The sequence below is a fragment of the Girardinichthys multiradiatus genome, chromosome 12 (genome assembly GCF_021462225.1).
Source record: "Girardinichthys multiradiatus isolate DD_20200921_A chromosome 12, DD_fGirMul_XY1, whole genome shotgun sequence".
In the NCBI taxonomy this organism is placed as follows: Eukaryota; Metazoa; Chordata; class Actinopteri; order Cyprinodontiformes; family Goodeidae; genus Girardinichthys; species Girardinichthys multiradiatus.
The window spans coordinates 4,067,662-4,092,288 of NC_061805.1; the positions used below are offsets into that span (position 1 = coordinate 4,067,662).

At 42.5% G+C, this 24,627-nt stretch overlaps 1 protein-coding gene across 3 annotated transcripts; it reads left to right on the plus strand.

The window, feature by feature from the left end:
* The first annotated feature begins 1,077 nt into the window (after nucleotides 1–1,077).
* Nucleotides 1,078–24,257, plus strand: dph7 (diphthamide biosynthesis 7). Of its 3 annotated transcripts, none has more exons than XM_047382196.1 (10): nucleotides 1,078–1,243; nucleotides 1,373–1,548; nucleotides 16,820–16,953; nucleotides 17,036–17,123; nucleotides 17,283–17,377; nucleotides 17,488–17,648; nucleotides 21,727–21,799; nucleotides 21,884–21,949; nucleotides 22,047–22,219; nucleotides 23,716–24,257. In XM_047382196.1, exons 2-10 carry the CDS (start codon nucleotides 1,417–1,419, stop codon nucleotides 24,123–24,125), a joined length of 1,332 nt encoding a protein of 443 aa, XP_047238152.1. In that variant the 5' UTR covers nucleotides 1,078–1,243; nucleotides 1,373–1,416; the 3' UTR covers nucleotides 24,126–24,257. The 3 variants fall into 3 exon arrangements, with proteins under 3 accessions (XP_047238152.1, XP_047238153.1, XP_047238155.1); XM_047382197.1 differs by having other exon boundaries at nucleotides 1,081–1,243; nucleotides 17,491–17,648; XM_047382199.1 differs by lacking the exons at nucleotides 1,078–1,243; nucleotides 1,373–1,548 and adding an exon at nucleotides 3,517–4,740.
* Nucleotides 24,258–24,627: the final 370 nt, after the last annotated feature.

Consider the following 24,627-nt stretch of genomic DNA (forward strand, 5'->3'; position numbering starts at 1 on the left):
AGGAAAAAATAAAAAGCTTTGGATGGATAATAATTTCTAAAGATAAGGAAATTCATTTAGATAAATTAGATATAGGTCAGACAGTTCCATTACCTACAATACCACCTTGGATACTTCCTGATGCAAAAATTGAATTTTCATTATTAGAAAAGAAGTAGAAAAATAAGTTTTTTATTATGAATAAATATATTGTACAAGAATACATAAACCAGTATTATAACTATGTACATATATACTGATGCATTAAAAAATACTGCAAATAGGATAGGAATAGCTTTTATTGTACCACAATTTAATATTAAAGTAGGAAAAAGGGTAAGTGATGGAGTATCGGTTTATACAGGAGAAATGCTTGCTTTACTTCTAGCAGTTCAGTGAGTGGAAGAGGTTAGACCAGTAAAATCCAACAATACAACAAACACTTTATAGAATCGTTATGATGGGGGTTACAGTTAATTTTATATGGGTTCCAGCACATCACAGGGTTAAGGGGAATTAAATGGCGGATAATATGGCTAAGAAGAGCGGCAATAGGATAATGGTTGACATTAATGTTAGTTTTAGTGTAAAAGAAGTAAAGGGTATAATAAAACAAAAAATGGTAGAGAGGTGGCAGAGGTTATGGGAAGAAGAAAGGAAAGGATGCTGGTTATATAAAATACAAAGGAAAATTGGAGAATTGAGAAGAACAGAAAGAAACAGGAGAGAAGAGACGATTATATCACGTCTTAGAATTGGACATACTGGATTAAACAGAACCTTATTTATAATAGGGAAACATCAGACAGGGAAATGTGATTGCGGGGAAGATGAGACAAAAAGAACATATTATTTTGCATTGTAGGAAACATCAGGTCCAGAGGAATAAGTTGGTTAGGAATCTTTGTAATATGAAAATTAAATTAGACATTGTTGATTTATTGCAAAAAGATTCAGGAAACCGAGAATATCAGGCTATATTTTATTTTTTAAAACAGCGTAAGTTGTATAGTAGGATTTAGTGTATGTAGGGGCATGTATAAGTATGTATAGATGTCATGTGGTCCACAAGCCTTACCAGTTGGTGGCGGTAATGTCTCCTTCAGTTGCTTTGCCAATATCAGAAGAAGTTCTGACGTTAAATGCAACACTCTGCTCTGGCTGGCAGTTTTGTTGCAGCTCTTTCTTATAGCTAACTAGTGTTGAGATGAATTAGCAAATATACTCCCTATGTCCACACACCGCCTTCCTTGAGAGCAACAAGGTAAGTCCAGGCTGCCTGTTGTAAACACGCCGTCCGTCATCTGAGTTAGCCTAACGGGAGTTAGCTTGGGATAAAACATACTACTAACTAAAGCTTGAGTACTGTTGTTGTTTTATTGTTACTTTGTAGCTGCCTCCCAAACAACACAGTAACGTTATGCAGACCTGGCGACCATGGCTTGGAAGTCGAGGACCCGCAGTCTGCAGGTGTTTGATACGGAGCTGAGTGCGGATACAGTGGAGTGGTGTCCGCTATCCTCCAGCCATGACATCCTAGCATGTGGGACTTACCAGCTGCACAAAGCGGTGAGATTAAATAGGAGTCAACCAGAAATGCAGACCAACACTACCCAGCGCCATTTTATGTTTTAATAAAAGCTTTGCGATTTAATGTTGAGTGGTTTGTAGTTTAATAATAAAGTCGGGAAATTGACAGCTTTTGGTCACAAGAAAGAAATGGAGGTTGACCCCTTGGAATTTTTCCACACGTATTTTATTGGGACTTTTGTGTTAGATACACAAAGTAACGTATGATGGTGAAATGTAACGAAGGAAATACCTATTTGAAAAGCAAGGTGTGCATATGTACTTGGCCCCTTTTTACACTGATGCCCCTTAGATAAAATGTATTGCATCCAATTGCATTCAGAAGTCTCCTAATTAGTCTAGAGTCGACCTACAGGTCCTTCTCAAAATATTAGCATATTGTGATAAAGTTCATTATTTTCCATAATGTCATGATGAAAATTTAACATTCATATATTTTAGATTCATTGCACACTAACTGAAATATTTCAGGTCTTTTATTGTCTTAATACGGATGATTTTGGCATACTGCTCATGAAAACCCAAAATTCCTATCTCACAAAATTAGCATATCATTAAAAGGGTCTCTAAACGATCTATGAACCTAATCATCTGAATCAACGAGTTAACTCTAAACACCTGCAAAAGATTCCTGAGGCCTTTAAAACTCCCAGCCTGGTTCATCACTCAAAACCTCAATCATGGGTAAGACTGCCGACCTGACTGCTGTCCAGAAGGCCACTATTGACACCCTCAAGCAAGAGAGTAAGACACAGAAAGAAATTTTTGAACGAATAGGCTGTTCCCAGAGTGCTGTATCAAGGCACCTCAGTGGGAAATCTGTGGGAAGGAAAAAGTGTGGCAGAAAACGCTGCACAACGAGAAGAGGTGACCGGACCCTGAGGAAGATTTTGGAGAAGGGCCGATTCCAGACCTTGGGGGAACTGCGGAAGCAGTGGACCGAGTCTGGTGTAGAAACATCCAGAGCCACCGTGCACAGGCGTGTGCAGGAAATGGGCTACAGGTGCCGCATTCCCCAGGTCAAGCCACTTTTGAACCAGAAACAGCGGCAGAAGTGCCTGACCTGGACTACAGAGAAGCAGCACTGGACTGTTGCTCAGTGGTCCAAAGTTTTTTTTTTTCGGATGAAAGCAAATTCTGCATGTCATTCGGAAATCAAGGTGCCAGAGTCTGGAGGAAGACTGGGGAGAAGAAAATGCCAGAAGTCCAGTGTCAAGTACCCACAGTCAGTGATGGTCTGGGGTGCCGTGTCAGCTGCTGGTGTTGGTCCACTGTGTTTTATCAAGGGCAGGGTCAATGCAGCTAGCTATCAGGAGATTTTGGAGCACTTCATGCTTCCATCTGCTGAAAAGCTTTATGGAGATGAAGATTTCATTTTTCAGCACGACCTGGCACCTGCTCACAGTGCCAAAACCACTGGTAAATGGTTTACTGACCATGGTATCACTGTGCTCAATTGGCCTGCCAACTCTCCTGACCTGAACCCCGTAGAGAATCTGTGGGATATTGTGAAGAGAACGTTGAGAGACTCAAGACCCAACACTCTGGATGAGCTAAAGGCTGCTATCAAAGCATCCTGGGCCTCCATAAGACCTCAGCAGTGCCACAGGCTGATTGCCTCTATGCCACGCCGCATTGAAGCAGTCATTTCTGCAAAAGGATTCCCGACCAAGTATTGAGTGCATAACTGTACATGATTATTTGAAGGTTGACGTTTTTTGTATTAAAAACACTTTTCTTTTATTGGTCAGATGAAATATGCTAATTTTGTGAGATAGGAATTTTGGGTTTTCATGAGCTGTTTGCCAAAATCATCCGTATTAAGACAATAAAAGACCTGAAATATTTCAGTTAGTGTGCAATGAATCTAAAATATATGAATGTTAAATTTTCATCATTACATTATGGAAAATAATGAACTTTATCACAATATGCTAATATTTTGAGAAGGACCTGTATATGTAATGGATCCCTGTGTGAGCACATTAAACGACAAACGGCTACCGCGGTGAAGTTAGATATTGGATATTCAAGCTCACGCTTGATCTGATTCAGGAACTCAGATTTCGGCTAGCTGCTCTCTGTTGCTCCCTCTTCTGACGCGCGGTGGTTCATGGGACCGTCAATAAGTTTCCGAACCAAACACTCTTGGGAAATAAAAATAAATGCATTCCTTGTCTTGTGACCAACTGAAACAAAATCAATGGTAAATCATGCTACATGACTACATAAATGAGGCACACTATTTTTTATTCCCTTTAAGTCTTTACATTTTTAGGGTTTTTTTGGTCACAAATTGTGATTTTTCTTCAATAGCTTCCAGGTCATGTGACCCAAGGACACAAATCTGTTTGAAATTGTTCTACTACACTGGATAGACGAGGCACACAAATTTTTTTAAGTCTGATTTTAATAAATTTTCTATTTTTTATACATTTCTTTCATCAAAATCATGATTTTTTTCAATAGCTTTTAGGTCACTTGACCCAATGATACAAAACTAATGTGAAATCACTCTACTACACAGAATAGATGAGACACTTGTTTTTTAAGAATTTTTGTAATCACAATTGATCATTTTGATTAAACATAGGATTATAATACATACTGTGATCAGTTGCAAGGTAATTCTCTAAGCTTACAAGCTACAGTCAAATATAAAACATTCATTTTAGCAAATCACACCTGCTTTTTTGAAACTGTCCAGCTTTACTGTATAAGTCGTTAATGCATGAACCAGTTTCTTGGTATATCTGATTGTGAGTTAACCTTACTTTGGAAAAAGAGGGGCACAGATGTTCCTTCAAAAATAAAGGATCGAAGCGTTCGTCCATCATTCAGAGCTATGCTCCTTCTGTCCACATCAGCAGTTGACAGGAGAGGTATGTGTGTGATTGTATTTTTTAAGTTCATCTTTCACTTATTTGTCAACATTTACTTCATCATTTTAAAACTGATATCAACAAATGTTCAGATTTGCTGGCAAACACAGTTTTAGCCACTTTAAATATTTATAAATTATTATGTTGCTTATGCAGAATATTGCAAGCCAGTTTAATGTGGCTGTCCATCCATCGGGAGAGGTGGACGCCAGTTACCTCCTAAATCCCTCCACAGCTGGTGTGATTCTGTTTGGTGACAGAACAGTTTCCTCCTCACAGTTAACCAAAGGTAATATATATGTTTGTTTATTGTGATATTGTACCAATGTAAAAAGTAGAACTCTCACACATCAGCACTGAGTTAAACATGACTGGAAATCAACAAATCAGCCATATAAACCAGTAATCCATTAGTCTCGTCTCGTCGTCTTCCGCTTATCCGGGACCGGGTCGCGGGGGCAGCAGACTCAGCAGAGACGCCCAGACGTCCCTCTCCCCAGACACCTCCTCCAGGGGGAGCCCAAGGCGTTCCAGGCCAGCCGAGACACATAGTCCCTCCAGCGTCCCCTGGGCCTCCTCCCGGTGGGACGTGCCTGGAACACCTCCCGAGGAAGTCGTCCAGGAGGCATCCGGTATAGATGCCCGAGCCACCTCAACTGGCTCCTCTCGATGTGGAGGAGCAGCGGCTCTACTCCGAGCCCCTCCCGGATGGCTGAGCTCCTCGCCCTATCTCTAAGGGAGTGCCCGGCCACCCTACGGAGGAAGCTCATTTCAGCCGCTTGTATCCGGGATCTCGTTCTTTCGGTGTCACTGTCGTTCCCCACGTGGGCGTTGAAGTCCCCTAGCAGAATAATGGAGTCCCCGGGAGGGGCACTATCCAGCACCCCCGACAGGGACGCCAAGAAGGCCGGGTACTCCACATTACCATTCGGCCCATAGGCCGAAATGATAGTCAGAGACCTCTCCCCAACCCGAAGGCGCAGGGATACGACCCTCTCATCCACTGGGGTAAACCCCAACACGAGACGGCTGAGCTGGGGGGCAACAAGCAAACCCATACCAGCCCGCCGCCTCTCCCCGCTGGCCACTCCAGAGTAGAAGAGAGTCCAACCCCTCTCAAGGAGATGGGTTCCAGAGCCCACGCTGTGCGTGGAGGCGAGCCCGACTATTTCTAGTCGATATCTCTCGACCTCCCGCACAAGCTCAGGCTCCTTCCCCCCCAGCGAGGTGACATTCCACGTCCCTAGAGCCAGCCTAAGCATCCGGGGATCGGGCCGCTGAGGTCTCCACCTTCGTCCGCCACCTTCGTCCGCCACCCAATCCTCTTTGCACCTGTCCCTCACGGTTCCCCCTGCAGGTGGTGGGCCCACTGGGGGATGGCCTTGCGTCTCTCGTTCGGGCTTGGCCCGGCCGGGTCCAACGAGGAGCAACCCGGCCACCTTGTGCTCTCCGACGAGTCCCGAACCCCGGGCCTAGCTCCAGGTTGGGACCCCGGCTCCGCTGTACCGGGCGACGTCACGTGCCTCGATAATTTGGTCCTCATGAGGGATTCTTGAACTACTCTTTGTCTGACCCATCACCTAGAGCCTGTTTGCCATGGGAGACCCTACCAAGGGCATTTAGGCCCCAGACAACATAGCCTCTAGGATCATTTGAGCACTCAAACCCCTCCACCACGTTAAGGTAGCGGTTCACTAAATCCATTAGTGAAGAGTTTTAATAATACCTCTCTTTTAGAAGGTGTACTTGTCACTAAAATAAATGACATACAGCGCATCCACAAAGTACAGTGCTGCACTTTTTCCACATTTAGTTCTGTTACAGCCTTAAATGGTATCAATTTAATCTCTTTCATCAAAATTCTACACACAACACCCCATTATGACAATCTGGAAGAAGTTGGTTTGAGATTGTTGCAAATTTATTAAATCTTGAAAAGAAATCATATTTCCGTAAGTATTTGCGGCCTTTGCTTAACATTTTTTTGACTCAACCTTTGGCAGCAGTTAAAGCATCGAGCCTTTTGAATATGATGCCACAAGCTTAGCTCACCAGTTTGGCCCATTCTTCTTTGCACAACATCTCAAGCTCCATCAGGTTGGATGAGAGAGGTCTGTGCACAGCTATTTTCAGATCTCTCTGGATGTTCCATCAGATTCAAATCTGTACTCTGGTTGGGCCACTCCAGGACATTTACAGGGTGGTTCCGAGATCTTGGCTGTGGACTTCAGGCCATTGTCCTGCTGAAAAATGAACCGTAGCTCCAGTCTGAGGTCAGAAATGCCCTGGAGAAGGTTTTCATCCAGGATGTCTCTGTACATTGCTGCATTCATCTTTCCCTCTATCCTGACAAGTCTGTTAGTTTCTGCTTTGAAAAACATCCCCATAGAATGATGCTGCCACCACCATGCTTTACTGTAGGGATGGTATTGGCCTGGTGATGAGCGGTGCCTGGTCTCCTCCAAACGTGACGAATCTTTGTGTAATCAGACCAGATAATTTTGTTTCTCATGGTCTGAGAGTCCTTCAGATGCCTTTTGGCAAACTCCAGACAGGCTGCCATAAGCCTTTTTATTAAGGAGTAGCTTTCATCTGGCTACTCTACCATATAGACCTGATTGGTGAGTTGCTGCAGAGATGGTTGTCCTCCTGGAAGGTTCTCTCGCCACAGAGGAATGCTGGAGCTCTGACAGAGTGACCATGGGGTTCTTGGTCACCTCCCTGACTAAGGCTCTTCTCCTCTGATAGTTCAGTTTAGATAACCGTCCAGTTCTGGGAAGAGTCCTGGTGGTTTCAAACTTCTCCCGTTTACTAATGATGGAGGCTGCTAATTATGGTGACACGTCTTTAAAATGTGGAAACCTCTAAGTGGTTTGAAAACATTTAAAGAATGTTTCACCACCCTTTTTAGTCTAGTTGTCATTCTTTAAACACTGGTAGAAGTATTCATACCCCATAGGTTGTTCCACAAGTGATGCTGTACAACCACATATTTCAATATATTTTCTCTTTATTAAGTAACACAACTTGCACTGAAAAAACTATTCATACTTATTACATGTTTATCTGCCTTAATGCTGTGAAACCACACATTACAATGCATTTTAGTGGAGTTTTATGTGATGACCAAAACAAAGTTCAACGATAAAAACACTTTGTTTGCTGCTGTTAAACTAAGCAAAACCTGAATAGTGTGGCCTGCATATGTGTTTAGCTCCCACCAGTCAACACATTTTTTATCTTCCACCTCAGCCATAGACCCTTTTGCTTCTACATGTTTGCCTTCAACCACATCAGAAGATGCTGATGCTTCCTTTGCCTCCCCCTTCCACCGGTGTGTCTCAAGAAGTCAGGTAAAAAAAACAACTGGAGAGACTGAACCAGAATAAGGCTGCAGGTCCAGGTTGTGTCGGCCCTAGAGTCCTGAAGGCCTGTGCAGAGCAGCTCTGGGATTCTGCAGCACCTCTTCAACCTTAGCCTGGCCCAGAAGAAGGTTCCGGTGTTGTGGAAGACCTCCTGTCTTGTTCCGGTACCAAAGAAAACTCACCCATCAGTCCTCAATGACTATAGACCTGTTGCCCTGACATCCCACATCATAAAGGTCCTAGGGAGACTCCTGTTGGCCCACCTGAGTAAGCAAACAATAAACTATCAGGACCCCCTTCAGTTTGCTTATCGTTGTGGAGTTGGAGTTGAAGATGCCATCATAAGCCTGCTTCAACAAACCCACTGTCATCTGGACAAAGCCAGTAGCACTGTGAGGATCATGTTCTTTGATTTCTCCAGTGCATTTAATACAATCTAACCTGATTTGCTTTGTCAGAAACTCCAGAAGACTCAGGTGGAGGCCTCAACAATCTCCTGGATCAAAGACTACCTGACAAACAGACCACAGTTTGTGAGACTGAAGGGTTGTGAGTCTAACCAGGTAGTCAGCAGCACAGGAGCACCACAGGGGACTGTACTCTCACCATTCCTCTTCACTCTGTACACCTCAGACTTCCAGTACAAGACAGACTCCTGTCATCTGCAGAAATACTCAGATGATTCCGCAGTCGTGGGGTGGATCAGAGATGGATAAGGAGATGAGTACAGGAAGGTGGTGGACCGTTTTGTGGCATGGTGTGGAAACAATCATCTCATCTTGAAGGTGAATAAAACAAAGGAGATGATTGTAGATTTTTAAAAAGATTTTTTTGGCACTAGTGGCCTTTTGTTTTTTTGACAGTAGGCAGAGAGGAGAGAGGGGGAGATGTTCGGCAAATGTCGCCGGATCTTTGACCCGAACCCAGGACGGCCGCTTCGAGGACTGTAGTCTCTGTATATGGTCGCACGCTTAACCCCTACATCCTCAGCGCCGTGTCCGATTGTAGATTTGAAGAGAAACAGGAATAGATCAGACATTATTCTTCCATCATGGGAGAAGACGTGGAGGTGGTGGAAGAGTACTAGTACCTCGGTGTTCACCTGGACAACAGACTGGAGTGGAGATGCAACTGTGAAGCCGTCTACAAGAAGGGACAGAGCAGACTGTACTTCTTGAGGAAGCTTAGGTCCTTTGGTGTTTGCAGCAAGATGCTGCATATCTTCTATAAGTCTGTTGTGGAGAGTGTGAGCTCTTCTGCCATCATCTGCTGGGGTAGCAGCATCAGAACCAGGGACTTAAAAAAGCTCAACAAGCTGATCTAGAAAGCTGGCTCTGTTCTGGGGACTCCTCTGGAGATCATTGTGCAAAGAAGGATTATTCATAAAATGAGGAACATTATGGAGAACCCTGAGCATCCTCTTAATGAGACTGTCCTACAACAACAGAGTGTCTTCAGTCAGAGGCTTCTTCTGTCATGTTTAGTAGAATGATTTGATATTAGTTTTGTGAAAGGCATGTTACCTCAAAGCTATTGACAAAAAATAGAAAATGCAATTAAATCAGATAAAAAGAAAAGTGTCTCATTTATTCAGTCTAATAGAATTAACAGTAGTTCTGTACCACTGGGTTACGTGACCTAAAAACTATTGAAAGAAAAAAACATGATTTGTAATGAAAGAAATGTATAAAAAAATAGAAAACACATTAAAATCAGATAGTGTGCCTCATCTATCCAGTGTAGTAGAACAATTTCAAACAGATTTTGTGTCAGTGGGTCACATGACCTGGAAGCTATTGAAGAAAAATGAATTTTAATATTAAAAATTCACAAAAATAGACAAATGCGGTTTAATCAGAAAACAATGATTGTGCCTCCTTTTTCCAGTCTATTTGGATGATTTATGATTGATTTTGTGTCAATTGGTCACATGAACGGCAAGCTATTGAAGAAAAATAGTGAATAAAAAAAAAAAGGAAATGCATTTAAATCAGAAAACAATGGATGTGCCTCCTTCTTCCAGTCTATTTGGATGATTGTGTGAATGCTGTAGGCATTCACACTACTGAGATGCTGTTTCTTTTCATTAGTGTGAATGCTGTAGGCATTCAGAAAAAGTCAGAGCAAAAAAATCATTAAACTCACATGTTTTCGAATCGCCGCCTCTCGTAAACCGTTTGAGGTAGAGACATGAGCCTTGTGCAGATTTTTCTTCAGACCTTGCTGGCGCTCACAGTGAAGGAATTTTTTTGATACCTTTTATCGTTTTGTCATAAAAAACTATGTAGACACACGAAAAAATACCAGGATAGTTCACCGATGTCTGCTTATACCTATGGTCCAAAATGTTTTGGATACCTTTTGTCGTTTCCTTGTGAAAGAGGTTTGTTTGCGAGTGAAAAATCCATTTTAACTCAGGTAAAAAATGCTTAAAATGATCCACTTTTTCACAGGGTCACACCTCCCAGACAGACTTTTGTAGAAACTTGAGAAGCTCCATGATTGTCCAGCAAGGCCTACTGATTCATTCGGTGCATGAATCAAATTGATAGCCCTTATCAGTGGCGGATGCTGGTCTTTCAAGACAGGGAAGCTCAATTTCAAGATTGCTGATTCGCTCATTTTGCTGTCAATCAAAAGGATTCAGCCTCAGACAGATCATCCAATCATCATGCAGAAGCTGAGCGTCCGAGCCAGTCGAGGCCAGCCCACTGCCCCATAGACCCTCAGAAACGCTGAGCGTCCGATGGGTGGGACAAAGCCCAGCATTTTTGCTTCGCTATTGAACTCACTGTTTAAAGCACTGTGAAGCTGCGGGAATGAGTGAGAGGAAAGCCACGTCGTTACCAGTGATAAGAAGCGTTGTAGCGCATATTTAGTCAATGACATGTACACCCAACAGTATATATTTTATCACTTATTTTTTTACATTTTAGGGGAAGCTGAGCTTCCCTTGCGGTCTTAGAGCAATCGCTACTAGCCCTTATAGTTTTCGCGTTTAAATGTTGTTCGAGAGCATGTTCAGGCATTTTTGTGTTTTTCTTCATTGTTCCCTTTCATTTCACCTAGTGTAGTGACTTTAATATTATATTTTCAATAAAAAAAGATTGATATTCTCGTTCCCCTGTCCGTTCTGAGAAAAACAGTCCAAGAATGACGTCGATAGCCCTTACGGTTTCCGAATCATGGGCGGTAGTTCGGGAGCATGCGCCTCCATGTTAAAAGCCCAGGCCACGTGGAGACAATAGTGAGGTGCTGCGTTAGAAAAGCTGTAGGTGTCAAGTTACACTGACACTCTTTGCTGATTGGCTGATTCACTCCTCACTGTTCTATTTATAGCTCTGTGTATCTTCCACTGTATATGTCTGTATGTGACTCTGCCTTTCTTCTCTCCCTGTCTCCTACTCAGACACACACACACACACATCCATGGATTACTATCTACAGGTCCTTCTCAAAATATTAGCATATTGTGATAAAGTTCATTATTTTCCATAATGTCATGATGAAAATTTAACATTCATATATTTTAGATTCATTGCACACTAACTGAAATATTTCAGGTCTTTTATTGTCTTAATACGGATGATTTTGGCATACAGCTCATGAAAACCCAAAATTCCTATCTCACAAAATTAGCATATTTCATCCGACCAATAAAAGAAAAGTGTTTTTAATACAAAAAACGTCAACCTTCAAATAATCATGTACAGTTATGCACTCAATACTTGGTCGGGAATCCTTTTGCAGAAATGACTGCTTCAATGCGGTGTGGCATGGAGGCAATCAGCCTATGGCACTGCTGAGGTCTTATGGAGGCCCAGGATGCTTTGATAGCAGCCTTTAGCTCATCCAGAGTGTTGGGTCTTGAGTCTCTCAACGTTCTCTTCACAATATCCCACAGATTCTCTATGGGGTTCAGGTCAGGAGAGTTGGCAGGCCAATTGAGCACAGTGATACCATGGTCAGTAAACCATTTACCAGTGGTTTTGGCACTGTGAGCAGGTGCCAGGTCGTGCTGAAAAATGAAATCTTCATCTCCATAAAGCTTTTCAGCAGATGGAAGCATGAAGTGCTCCAAAATCTCCTGATAGCTAGCTGCATTGACCCTGCCCTTTATAAAACACAGTGGACCAACACCAGCAGCTGACACGGCACCCCAGACCATCACTGACTGTGGGTACTTGACACTGGACTTCTGGCATTTTGGCATTTCCTTCTTCCCAGTCTTCCTCCAGACTCTGGCACCTTGATTTCCGAATGACATGCAGAATTTGCTTTCATCCGAAAAAAGTACTTTGGACCACTGAGCAACAGTCCAGTGCTGCTTCTCTGTAGCCCAGGTCTGGGGAATGCGGCACCTGTAGCCCATTTCCTGTACACGCCTGTGCACGGTGGCTCTGGATGTTTCTACTCCAGACTCAGTCCACTGCTTCCGCAGGTCCCCCAAGGTCTGGAATCGGCCCTTCTCCACAATCTTCCTCAGGGTCCGGTAACCTCTTCTCGTTGTGCAGCGTTTTCTGCCACACTTTTTCCTTCCCACAGACTTCCAACTGAGGTGCCTTGATACAGCACTCTGGGAACAGCCTATTCGTTCAGAAATTTCTTTCTGTGTCTTACCCTCTTGCTTGAGGGTGTCAATAGTGGCCTTCTGGACAGCAGTCAGGTCGGCAGTCTTACCCATGATTGGTGTTTTGAGTGATAAACCAGGCTGGGAGTTTTAAAGGCCTCAGGAATCTTTTGCAGGTGTTTAGAGTTAACTCATTGATTCAGATGATTAGGTTCATAGCTCATTTAGAGACCCTTTTAATGATATGCTAATTTTGTGAGATAGGAATTTTGGGTTTTCATGAGCTGTATGCCACAATCATCCGTATTAAGACAATAAAAGACCTGAAATATTTCAGTTAGTGTGCAATGAATCTAAAATATATGAATGTTAAATTTTCATCATGACATTATGGAAAATAATGAACTTTATCACAATATGCTAATATTTTGAGAAGGACCTGTATTTGAGGACTTTGCATTGACTTCCATTCATTTTCATTCATTTCTATGGCCTAAACCTGACCCGACCCCTAACCCTTTGACCATCTCCATAGGAGGCAACTACTGGTGGCCATTTTGTGTTGAGTACTTAAACAGTGATTAAATTTAAGACATTTTCATACACTTTTGCATATAGGCTGTTAGCACATCAGAACCTGGAACAAATCTCTGTCCGAACCAGACCCAAACTCCATCAGAACCAAGAGGAAATCTCCATCAGAACCAGTTAGAAAACCTCCATCAGAACCTTGTCCAAAATCCATCAGAATCAGATGGAAACTATCAGAACCAGGAAAAAAACATCCTTTAGAGCAAGAAATAAATATCAGAACCATGTATAAATCTTCATTTGAACCAGGTCCATGGTCTATCAGAACCAGGTCAACTTTCAGAAGCAGGAAGAAAACTCCACCAGAGCCATGTCCAAACATTCATCAGAACCAGACCCAAACTCCATCAGAACCAAGAGGAATTCTTCATCAGAACCAGTTAGGAACCCTCCATCAGAACCAGGTCCAAACTCCATCAGATCCAGGAACACATCTCCGTCAGAACCAGACCCAAACTCATCAGAACCAGGAGGAATTCTTCATCAGAACCGGTTAGGAACCCAGTATCGGAACCAAGTCCAAACTCGCCTTTTTGTCAGTTCTTGTACAGGTCCTTCTCAAAAAATTAGCATATTGTGATAAAGTTCATTATTTTCTATAATGTAATGATGAAAATTTAACATTCATATATTTTAGATTCATTGCACACTAACTGAAATATTTCAGGTCTTTCATTGTCTTAATACGGATGATTTTGGCATACAGCTCATGAAAACCCAAAATTCCTATCTCACAAAATTAGCATATTTCATCCGACCAATAAAAGAAAAGTGTTTTTAATACAAAAAACGTCAACCTTCAAATAATCATGTACAGTTATGCACTCAATACTTGGTCGGGAATCCTTTTGCAGAAATGACTGCTTCAATGCGGCGTGGCATGGAGGCAATCAGCCTGTGGCACTGCTGAGGTCTTATGGAGGCCCAGGATGCTTCGATAGCGGCCTTTAGCTCATCCAGAGTGTTGGGTCTTGAGTCTCTCAACGTTCTCTTCACAATATCCCACAGATTCTTCATTGGGGTTCAGGTCAGAAGAGTTGGCAGGCCAATTGAGCACAGTGATACCATGGTCAGTAAACCATTTACCAGTGGTTTTGGCACTGTGAGCAGGTGCCAGGTCATGCTGAAAAATGAAATCTTCATCTCCATAAAGCTTTTCAGCAGATGGAAGCATGAAGTGCTCCAAAATCTCCTGATAGCTAGCTGCATTGACCCTGCCCTTGATAAAACACAGTGGACCAACACCAGCAGCTGACACGGCACCCCAGACCATCACTGACTGTGGGTACTTGACACTGGACTTCTGGCATTTTGGCATTTCCTTCTCCCCAGTCTTCCTCCAGACTCTGGCACCTTGATTTCCAAATGACATGCAGAATTTGCTTTCATCCGAAAAAAGTACTTTGGACCACTGAGCAACAGTCCAGTGCTGCTTCTCTGTAGCCCAAGTCTGGGGAATATGGCACCTGTAGACCATTTCCTGCACACGCCTGTGCACGGTGGCTCTGGATGTTTCTACTCCAGACTCAGTCCACTGCTTCCGCAGGTCCCCCAAGGTCTGGAATCGGCCCTTCTCCACAATCTTCCTCAGGGTCCGGTCACCTCTTCTCGTTGTGCAGCGTTTTCTGCCACACTTTTTCCTTCCCACAGACTTCCCACTGAGGTGCCTTGATACAGCACTCTGGGAACAGCCTATTCGTTCAGAAATTTCTTTCTGTGTCTTACCCTCTTGCTTGAGGGTGTCAATAGTGGCCTTCTGGACAGCAGTCAGGTCGGCAGTCTTACCCACGATTGGGGTTTTGAGTGATGAACCAGGCTGGGAGTTTTAAAGGCCTCAGGAATCTTTTGCAGGTGTTTAGAGTTAACTCGTTGATTCAGATGATTAGGTTCATAGCTCGTTTAGAGACCCTTTTAATGATATGCTAATTTTGTGAGATAGGAATTTTGGGTTTTCATGAGCTGTATGCCAAAATCATCCGTATTAAGACAATAAAAGACCTGAAATATTTCAGTTAGTGTGCAATGAATCTAAAATATATGAATGTTAAATTTTCATCATGACATTATGGAAAATAATTAACTTTATCACAATATGCTAATTTTTTGAGAAGGACCTGTATTTCAACAACTCTTTCAAGTAGTTTTGACATGACTTCACCTTGTTATGGTGTTTTGTACCTGATAGTCTTCTTGCTTAAACAGATCAGATGACAGTTTTTCTTTGCTGTTTCTGCTATTTCTACTAATTTATCAGATTTCAGCTGATATTCTGCTGTCAACCTTAGCCACTTTCTGCCAGTTTTGAAAAGGAGTTTAGCATTTCTGTTTTCTTCTAATTCATTAAATTTCAGCAGATTATCTGCAGTCATTTCAGCTTGTTTCTGCCAGCTTTCAGCTAAAAAATTCAGCTTTCAGCATTCACACTGCATTTTCGCAGGAAATGCAAATTTTTCCAGTTTGATTTTGTGTTAGGGTGTATTCACACTTGCCACTTTTAGTCCACTTTAAACGGACCAGAGTTCGTTTCCCTCCTTGGTCCGGACCTTTTTGTGCAGGTGTGAATACACTCAAGCGAACCCTGGTCCGGACCAAACAACCGGACCGAGACCCACTTTTTGAGATGGTCTCGGTCCGCTTCCAAACAGACTCTGGTGCGGTTCGCTTGTGGTCTCAATACAAACCGGCCCCGATCCGAACCAACTACATAAAGCGTACGTCTCTTTGGACATAAAAAGCCACCATAGCCGGTAGCAATGCTTTGTGTTGTAAGGTAATCATACCTGATAAGCTGTGTGTTGCTTAGCAACGCTACTGGCTTGTTGCACGTAGAGAACGTCGGCGTTCACAACACATTCTCCGACGGGGTTCCAAAATTATAAATGAAATGTCTCAAAGTCTGTGTTGAATGAGCTGTTCTTGACTCTCACAATAATATTGCAGCTGTAATAATAGCACAAATATGCAGAACAGAGGTGCTGCACGCAGCACGTCTACAGCGGTTTTCCTCAATTTCCGGGGCTGTGGTCTGTCCCGCCCCCGTCATTTCTGTCCAATGGGAGCAATGATCATCACCCGCGTGGCGTTGTTTACAAGTAATAGTTCACTTGCAAAAAGTACAATGTGAAAACAAACTGCACCAAATGAAAAAAATAAAGTTCACTTTTGGTCCGGAGCAAACAAGTGGACCAAAGGACTTTCCTGGTGTGAATACACCCTAAGGGAACCACCGTGTGTAGGAGGAGCGAGATCAACCTGCCCGTGCCGGACCAAATAGGAGGCTGACGCCGCTGAATCCGCGGAGCTTGAATATCCAACTTCAAACTAACTTCTCCCCGGTCAAACCGCTTCATAAAAACTGCGAAACACCACAGACATATCACCGCGGTGAAGTTAGTTTTAGGTTGAATGTTGGATATTTGCGCTCCGCGGATTCAGCGGCGCCCCCGTTCAGTTTGAACCGATCCTGGCCGTCTGATTACGGGCAGCAGGTCTCTGCCTACTCCCTCCTTCCACACACGGTGGTTCGCCGAGAGACGGTCAATAAATTTTCTGAACCAAACACCATATCCGTTAATAAAAGACTGTAATCAAGGAAGTGCAAGAATCATGTTGAAGTCTTCACCTAATATGACAAATGAAGCGGTGCCACCTTAAAAAGCTATGCATAACAAATACCTGTAGGAAGTAATTTGTACTGGACCAAATTAGAGAAATTTGGCGAAGCCTTTTTCACGTTATCCATTGATCCACTTGTAAAACTAAGTTGTAATTAATTATGCCGCACAGTGTAGTTTCATGCTCCTGTCCATTGTATGTCATTTATGTATTCATTCATGTTTCAGGGGGGAAGAGAGGATGCCCCGCCCAGCCGAACTGGTCGTTTGTACCTTTTTGAGTTTCGGTGGGGGGGTCTGATGAGCCCTCCTCTCACCGAGCTACAACATCTGGACACAGCGGCTATTTTAGATCTGAAATGGTAAGAACTTGGGCTTCACTAGCAAGGATGCAGTCACGATCATTTCCTTTCCTTTGTGTTCATTGTTATTACATGTTGACAGGTGCCACGTTCCTGTATCAGGCAGGCCGCTGCTGGGAATGGTTGCTGCTACAGGAGAGCTGCACCTCTACACGCTGTTAGATAGTCAGGTGAGAAATGTAGCTTCAGATGAATCCCATTGTTTAATGGGTTTAAGTGCGCTGTTTCTCTGATTCAGAACCTGTTAACAGTTCTGTGCTGGAAAGTAATGAATCATATGTTATCATGTATCAGTCTTTTCTGTACTCATGAATGTGTGTATCCAGTAGGAAGGTGGGCGCATTCTGAACGGTATGTGCAGTTTGGAGGTTGGAGCACAGCGGCTGGCCTTGTCTTTGGACTGGTCCACTGGAAGAATGAACAGGTAGTGTAAGCTACACAAACTCCTGCTGTTGTTACTATTCTTAAAAATCTTGTCAGATTTACAGTGCTGAATATTCAGAGATCATATCAAGCATTCTCTTCTGTGCCCAGCAGTAGTGACATACGGGTGGTGTGCAGTGATTCTGCGGGCTGCGTCAGTGTGTTCTCCCTGGCTGAAGGAGCTCTGATGGCTCTGTCCCAATGGAAAGCTCATGACTTTGAGGCCTGGATCACAGCCTTTTCCTACTGGAACACACAGCTGGTTTATTCTGGTAAAACAACTCAGGATTGTATTCTGACTGCTTCTGATTATTTTATTTGTTCTGCAAATATTAAAATCAATACTTGCATTTTTTCAGAATATAACCCAAAATAAAATCATTCGATTTCATAGCAGCCGTAAAATGAGATCAAGATAAAACCTCAGACAAGAAACATAACCCAGCACAATTTCTTTATGCAACGTAGTCTGTTAAGCCCTCTAATGGCTGTTGCTATTGCACTTTTCTATGGTCATTTAGATTCAAAGTAACTTATGCATAAAAAGCGGTACCGAAGGTTCTGTTGCAGAAATCTGCATGGCATTGAGATCATCCAGAGTGATGGAACTATGAAATGGGCTGATTTTTCCCTCCATGGCTCCGACCACTGATTGAAAGATCCAATACTGAAAACTCAGATCTTTTACCCATGTTCAGTTAGGTTACATCAAAACTAAAAAAACTCCCCCTTTTTATTCCCCTAAAAGCATCACCAAACATCACCCTTTACTTAACACAAAGTAGTACATAGCTGTGGAAAACTAATCTGAAAAGAGTCTTTTGTATACATCCCCCCTCAGTCAAAACTGCATAAAACCACCTTTTTGATGGTATCTTATTGCCATCATTTTGCAAATTGACTTAAACTGAGTCTGATTGGATGGAGAGCATGTGTACAATATTCTAGTCTGGACTTTGACTAGGCCAATACACCTCATGATCTTGCTTTGATCTAAACCAGGGTAGGGCAACTTGAGTCCTGGAGGGCCAGTGTCCTGCAACTTTTAGATGCGTCTCTGCTTCAACACACCTGAATCAAATAATATGATTAGCCGGACTAGAGAACTTCAGTGCATACTGAAGTAATTGGGGCCTGCCATAGCAATGCATAGGAGGCATTGAATGCATTGCGAAGCGATGCATTCAATGCCCCATGCATTGCATGGAGGCACCTATTACTATTCACCTCTAAACTGGACTCTTTATTATTTTTCTTCCGTCCAGATTAATGCGGCCCGAACCGCAGCGTTCACCCCCACAATATATATATCAAAACGTCCGGCTCGGTCCCGGGAGGTGTGCTATTACTTTAATTGGCGTTTCGAGTTACCATGGTATAGTATGTTTGGAATTTACCGCTACTAAACATCTCGCAGGAATCAGACGGTGGAGGTTTGATGGAAGGGGATCAAACCTCCATCTGCTCTAGGGATGAGATGTTTGTATTTTACATGACCAGGGAGTTTAAAATCTTTTTTGACTTAAACCTGAAGTCCACAAAAAACCCCTGTCTTCTATGAGAGACTGCTGAAACATATATCAGGGGTTTAGTAATTGGGGCCTGCCATAGCAATGCATAGGAGAGCAGTGCATTGCGATTCACCTGGTCAAAACCTATCCACTTTAATGCGGCCCGAACCGCAGCGTGCACCCCCACAATATATATATCAAAACGTCCGGCTCGGTCCCGGGAGGTGTGCTATTACTTTTATTGGCGTTTCGAGTTACCATGGCGACGTAATTAACGAAAAACCGCCCCCCAAAATCCCCATAGGAATGAATGGAGTCAGGGGCGGAGGAATCCTCAAAATTCACTGTTTTTGAGGCTCTACTGTATACTTTCACCTAGAAACACAGTTTGACTTTCAGTTTGTAGAAAAATCCGCCAGCTCTTCAGAAATGAAAACGGTTTGTTGATAACTGCTACGGTTTCTCTAAAATTAGACTTCAAGCGACACAAAGTTTGCAACAAAATCACACTCTAACAGTGGAGATGGCAGTTACTAGAGTGTAGAAACAGGGGATTTTTTCAGGAAAAATGATTTTTAACTGGCATTCACGGCCACAAATTTCGCTCTAAAGTCACAATTTTCGGTCAGTTTGTAGGGCCGGGCCTCTGCTTTCACACAATAACTTTAAAATTGTTCTAGGTTTCATAGATTTCTGTCAAAACCCCCTCGATCGCCAAGACTCACAGGAATTCTGTAGGCCTCCCATTTATTTTCAATGAGAGTTTGACCAGTAATCCATGAGTGACACCATTTATTTCCATCCTCCTATTTTATACTGTGAATGACATAGAGCTATGAAAATCTCCATGATTGGGGACGAAGGATAGCTGTCGCCCACAGTTTAAAAAAATGTCAAATACCATGTACGGTTTCCGAGATATTAGACTTGGTTCGGGAGCATGTTCAGGCATTTTTGTCTTTTTCTCCATTTTCCCTCTCTTTTCATCCAGTGTTGTGCCTTTATTATTAAATTTTCAAAAATAAAGGATGAATATTAATGTTCCCCTGTCCGTTCTGATAAAAACGGTCCAAGAATGACATCGATCGCCCCTACGGTTTCAGAGTTATGGCCAGTCATTCGGGAGCATGCGCCTCCATGTTATAAAGCCAGGCCAGGGGAGACAGAGAGTGAGGTGCTGCGTCAGTGAGAAACAGCAGGTGTCAAGTTACACTGATGCTCTTTGCTGATTGGCTGATTCATTCCTCACTGTTCTATTTATAGCTCTGTGTATCTCCTACTGTATATGTCTGGATGTGATTCTGTCTTTCTTTCTGCCTCTCTGTGTCTCACACACAGACACACACACACACACGCATGCATGGATTACTATCTTTCTGAGGACTTTGCATTGACTTTCATTGATTTTCAGTCATTTCTATGGCTTAAACATGACCCGACCCCTAACCCTTTGACCATCTTCATAGGAGGCAACTACATGGCGGCCATGTTCTGTGGGATACTTAAACAGCATGTACTGCTGTTCCAACACCCAGACAACAGTGATTAACCCTAAAGGGCAATTTCTTTCATCAACCCTCCATGCTTACTAATGATTATTTAAAGCTTATAATAACATACACAATGGTTTTAGAATAGCAAGCATGTTCTATATAACTAATAGAAATAACCCAGACCTGAAAGGACAACCATGCTTGATTTTCAAAATAAGACAAAACATGCTCTACAAAATAAAAGCCCTTACATTTTAAACTATAGATTCATTGAAGGACTGGCCTTTACACTATTTTTGAAGCTCATCAAGTGTTGGAAATGGGACTATGTTGGCCCTTTTAAAATAAGGCTTACTGAAACTTTCAAAATAAAAGCCTCAGTCTTCCAGAGTTATGGCTTTTGTGAGCTGACAAGAGCATAGAAAATGATTTTTAAACAGCAAACGGGTTCTATTTAACTAATGGAAATAACCCAGACCTGAAGGGACAACCATGCTGGACTTTCAAAATAAGACAAAACATGCTCTACAAAATAAAAGCCTTGGCATTTTAAACCATAGATCATTTCCGGACTGGGCTTCACACTAATGTTGAAACTCACCCAGTGTTGGCTTTTTAAAATAAGGCTTACTGAAAATTTCAAAATAAAAGCCTCAGTCTTCCAGAGTTACTAGTAATTTTTTTAAACTGATAATAGCATAGACAATGAATTTTAAATAGCAAGCTGCGGTCCGAGAAGCACGCATCAAGATGCAGGCCCCGTCTAAATTTCTTCCGAACTTTTCTAGTTCAGCTTTATGATTCAGGTGTTTTGGACCAAGGACACGTCTAAAAATTAAAGAACACCTGCCTCGAGAACTGGAGTTGGCCACCCCTGATCTAAACCTTTCACATCCCATTGTAGCTCTGGCTATATGTTTACGGTTGCTGTCCTGTTGGAAGGTGAACCTCCACCCCAGTTTCCAATCTTTTGCAACCTGTAGCAGACTTTCTTCCAGGATTGCTTTGTATTTAGCGCCATCTATCTTCCCATTAACTCAAGCTAGCTCCTCTGTACCTGCAGCGACCACCACGTTTCACTGTGTGATGGTGTGTTTAGGGTGATGTGCAGTGATAGTTTTCTGCCACACAAAGCAGTTTCAAATGAGGGTCAAAAAGGTCAATTTTTGTCCTATCTGACTAGAGCACCTTCTTCCACATGTTTGCTGTGTCCCCTACAAGTCTTTTGGTAATCTGTAGATGGATCTTCTTACAGGCTACTGCTACTGCTCCAAAAGGTCCAGATTTGTAGAGTGCCTGACTAATAGCTGTCCAGTAATTGCTCATATTTGTATTTTGTTTCCCAGGGGGTGATGACTGCAAACTCAAAGGCTGGGATCTCAGAGCTGGTCCATCAAGCCCTGTTTTCACCAGTAAAAGGTAGTAACAGTGCATAAAGTTTTGTCACTACTGATGTCTGTTGTGGCAAACCTTGCTGGTAAATTCTGGGCTTTTCTGTTTAAGGCACTCAATGGGTGTGTGCAGTATTCACAGCAACCCTCATCTGGAACATATCCTGGCTACAGGCAGGTCAGTATCTTCATCTTTAAAAGAAAAATGTACTACTGGGCAGTGTGTGTTATATCTGGTCATGATGTAATTGTGCTCCAATCTTGTCCTTTGGCAGCTACGATGAGCAGGTGTTGCTGTGGGATGGCAGGAACATGCGGCAGCCCCTCGGGGAGACCACAGTGGGTGGCGGGGTGTGGAGGCTAAAATGGCATCCAACCCATCAGCACCTGCTGCTGGCTGCCTGCATGCATAATGACTTCCATATCCTTCACTGCCAGCAGGTCTTAGGTTGGTATGAGGGGAGAAAAAAGTGCTCCCAATTCTTAGCTATGTCTCCAATCATTGTTTTTATCTCATTTTACAACAGTTATCTTTTTCTGACTCATTAGGTATGAAAACAGTGCAGCTCACATGAGCAAAACCCGATAGTTCAGAGTTATGGCCGGCTGATTTATTTTGACCGGTGAATTTATCATGGACTCTTTTAACTGATGTAAAGATTAAGGGTAGTTGAAATATATCCCTGTTGAGCTTTTAACTGAGCTCTCATCTGCAGACTGATTGTTTTAATGTAAACAAACAGTGATGCTCAAGTTTTTTTAAACATAATTTGTTTGTGAAACTCTCCAAAGAGCTCTAGTATTCTAATAGAAAAAGAAAACGGAAGGAAAATTAGCCTCTATGGTTAAAAATGAGCAAAACTGTGTGATTTACAAATTCCAGTTAAAAGAAAATAAAAATGGAATTCCACAAGAATAAAATCTGTATTTTGTTTGTTTTAACTTTTCTTTTTTAAGGTTTTACACAGAAAATGTTTGTCATCACAGAAAGAAATTTATCACATCCAGAAGATTTAAACCAACCAACCAATTCATCTGAGGCCAACCAAAGAGCAGAAAAATTTTACGCAAACATTTAGTCTGTTTATGGCACTAGGAATTATCCTCCTGCTCCCATCTCTGCCATAGATTTCCAGTGCTTTGAGTCATGTTCAATCTGGATCCAGAGATCCACTTATCATGGAACACCCTGCCAATAACCAAACCCGTAGGATCATGATGGTACTCGGCCTCCTCTCTATTGTTTATAGTGAAATGTTTTATTCTTACACACTTAATAAACTAAACTCATTCCTGAAATCGCATGATGTAATTAACCAGGTCTAAGGGCTGGATGTGCCCAAGTCTGCTTTTGAGTAAAAGTTACTGGATGTTCGTGGTCCTACTTACTGTAAAAATGAAATGAAGGCAAAAACCGTGGTTAGTAGAAGGGAAAAAAGGATTTTACCTAACAATTTTAATTTGAACAAGATTTGAATTACCATAGTCTGCATTTTAAAGTCCTCGCATTATTGAACAACTCGTCCCTAAAATGTGTAACAAAAAAAAAAAAGGTCGACCTGCATCACCTGTTAAGAGACCAGATTTGTCCCATTCTTGAATTGTGGTCGTGGGCCTGTATATTCTTCCAAGGGCCACAAATGGCCTAGGGCCTGCACCTTTGACTCCCTTGAGCTAACTAAGATAGCTGTTAAGTGTAAATTTGAGAAGAACTGTGTGGTGAAACTGAACTGTGTTGGAAGTATTAGTTAAGGGTGGAACTGTTATTGCTGCTTTTTATTTTTTTACTAATTAGTTTTTTTAACTTGAATTGTACAGAATACATGTCACATGTGGAACAAAGTTTTAAAATTATCTAACATAGTTTTCTATTCTAACCCACAAAAACCCGAAGTCTAGCTTAGTTCTGAATGCATTAAGAATTGTTTGCTTGTCTTTGTTCAGAGGGCAGTGGAGGAGCTTGTCCTGTTGTTGCCTCCTACATCCTCCACAACTCCTTGGCCTATGGAGCTGACTGGTCCAGGCTGTCCCTTGAGGACCCCGCACCGCAGTCCCCTCCAGCCACAGAACCAAACGAAAGCCTCATAGAGAGCAGAGGACACTTACGGATTCATTATGAGTCTCCTACTGCCAGCTTTGACACTTCCCTGGAGGATGACGCAGGACATTACATCCCAGAGGCGATTGTAGCACCCTCCACCAGCCCTGCTGCAGCTCCAGCCCCCAACCTGGACAAGGATGCTTCCTCGCTGTCCTGTCTGCTAGCTAGCTGCTCATTCTATGACCACATGCTCCATGTGTGGCGCTGGGACTGGACTCCAGAAGAAACTCAGCAGGAGCCCGGTCCACATTGAGCTGGTCTAATGTAGATACATCCTATAATACCCTGTACTGCTTCATGTAGATGAGTCTCCTACACTTAAACATAATGCTTATTTAGCACAAACTTTATTTTGATGACAGTTTTTAATAAACACTTTATAATCCTCATGTCTTTATTCTACAGCACCAACAGGGAGACAGCCCTTCACCACAACACTAAGTTGAACTGTTAGCACCCCTGATAAAGCTATTTAACAACCCTTAAAGAAAGTATTTTATTCTGGCATAATCTCATCCTGAAACATTCAGCTTTAAGTCTATTTGTTCAGTGGGGGAAATTCCAAGTTGAGTGGTTAATTTTTAACAAGATCAATGAGTATATTTGCTCAATCTGTTTAAAACTGAGCATTTTTAGAGTAAATAAGTAATCAGTGACAATAAGATGGTAAGGGACCAGTTGGAGCCACATGTTGGAGCCTACTTGAACAGGTCATTGAGGTCTGCAACTACACATTTAGGTTTTAGATTTGGACA

Excerpts from the sequence above, each read along its gene's own strand:
- dph7 (XM_047382196.1), top strand. The coding sequence starts at position 1,417 with ATGGCTTGGAAGTCGAGGACCCGCAGTCTGCAGGTGTTTGATACGGAG. Across the intron at positions 17,649-21,726 it reads CACACAGCTGGTTTATTCTG|GGGGTGATGACTGCAAACTC; the intron begins GTAAAACAACTC and ends TTTGTTTCCCAG. Across the intron at positions 21,800-21,883 it reads CCTGTTTTCACCAGTAAAAG|GCACTCAATGGGTGTGTGCA; the intron begins GTAGTAACAGTG and ends TTTCTGTTTAAG.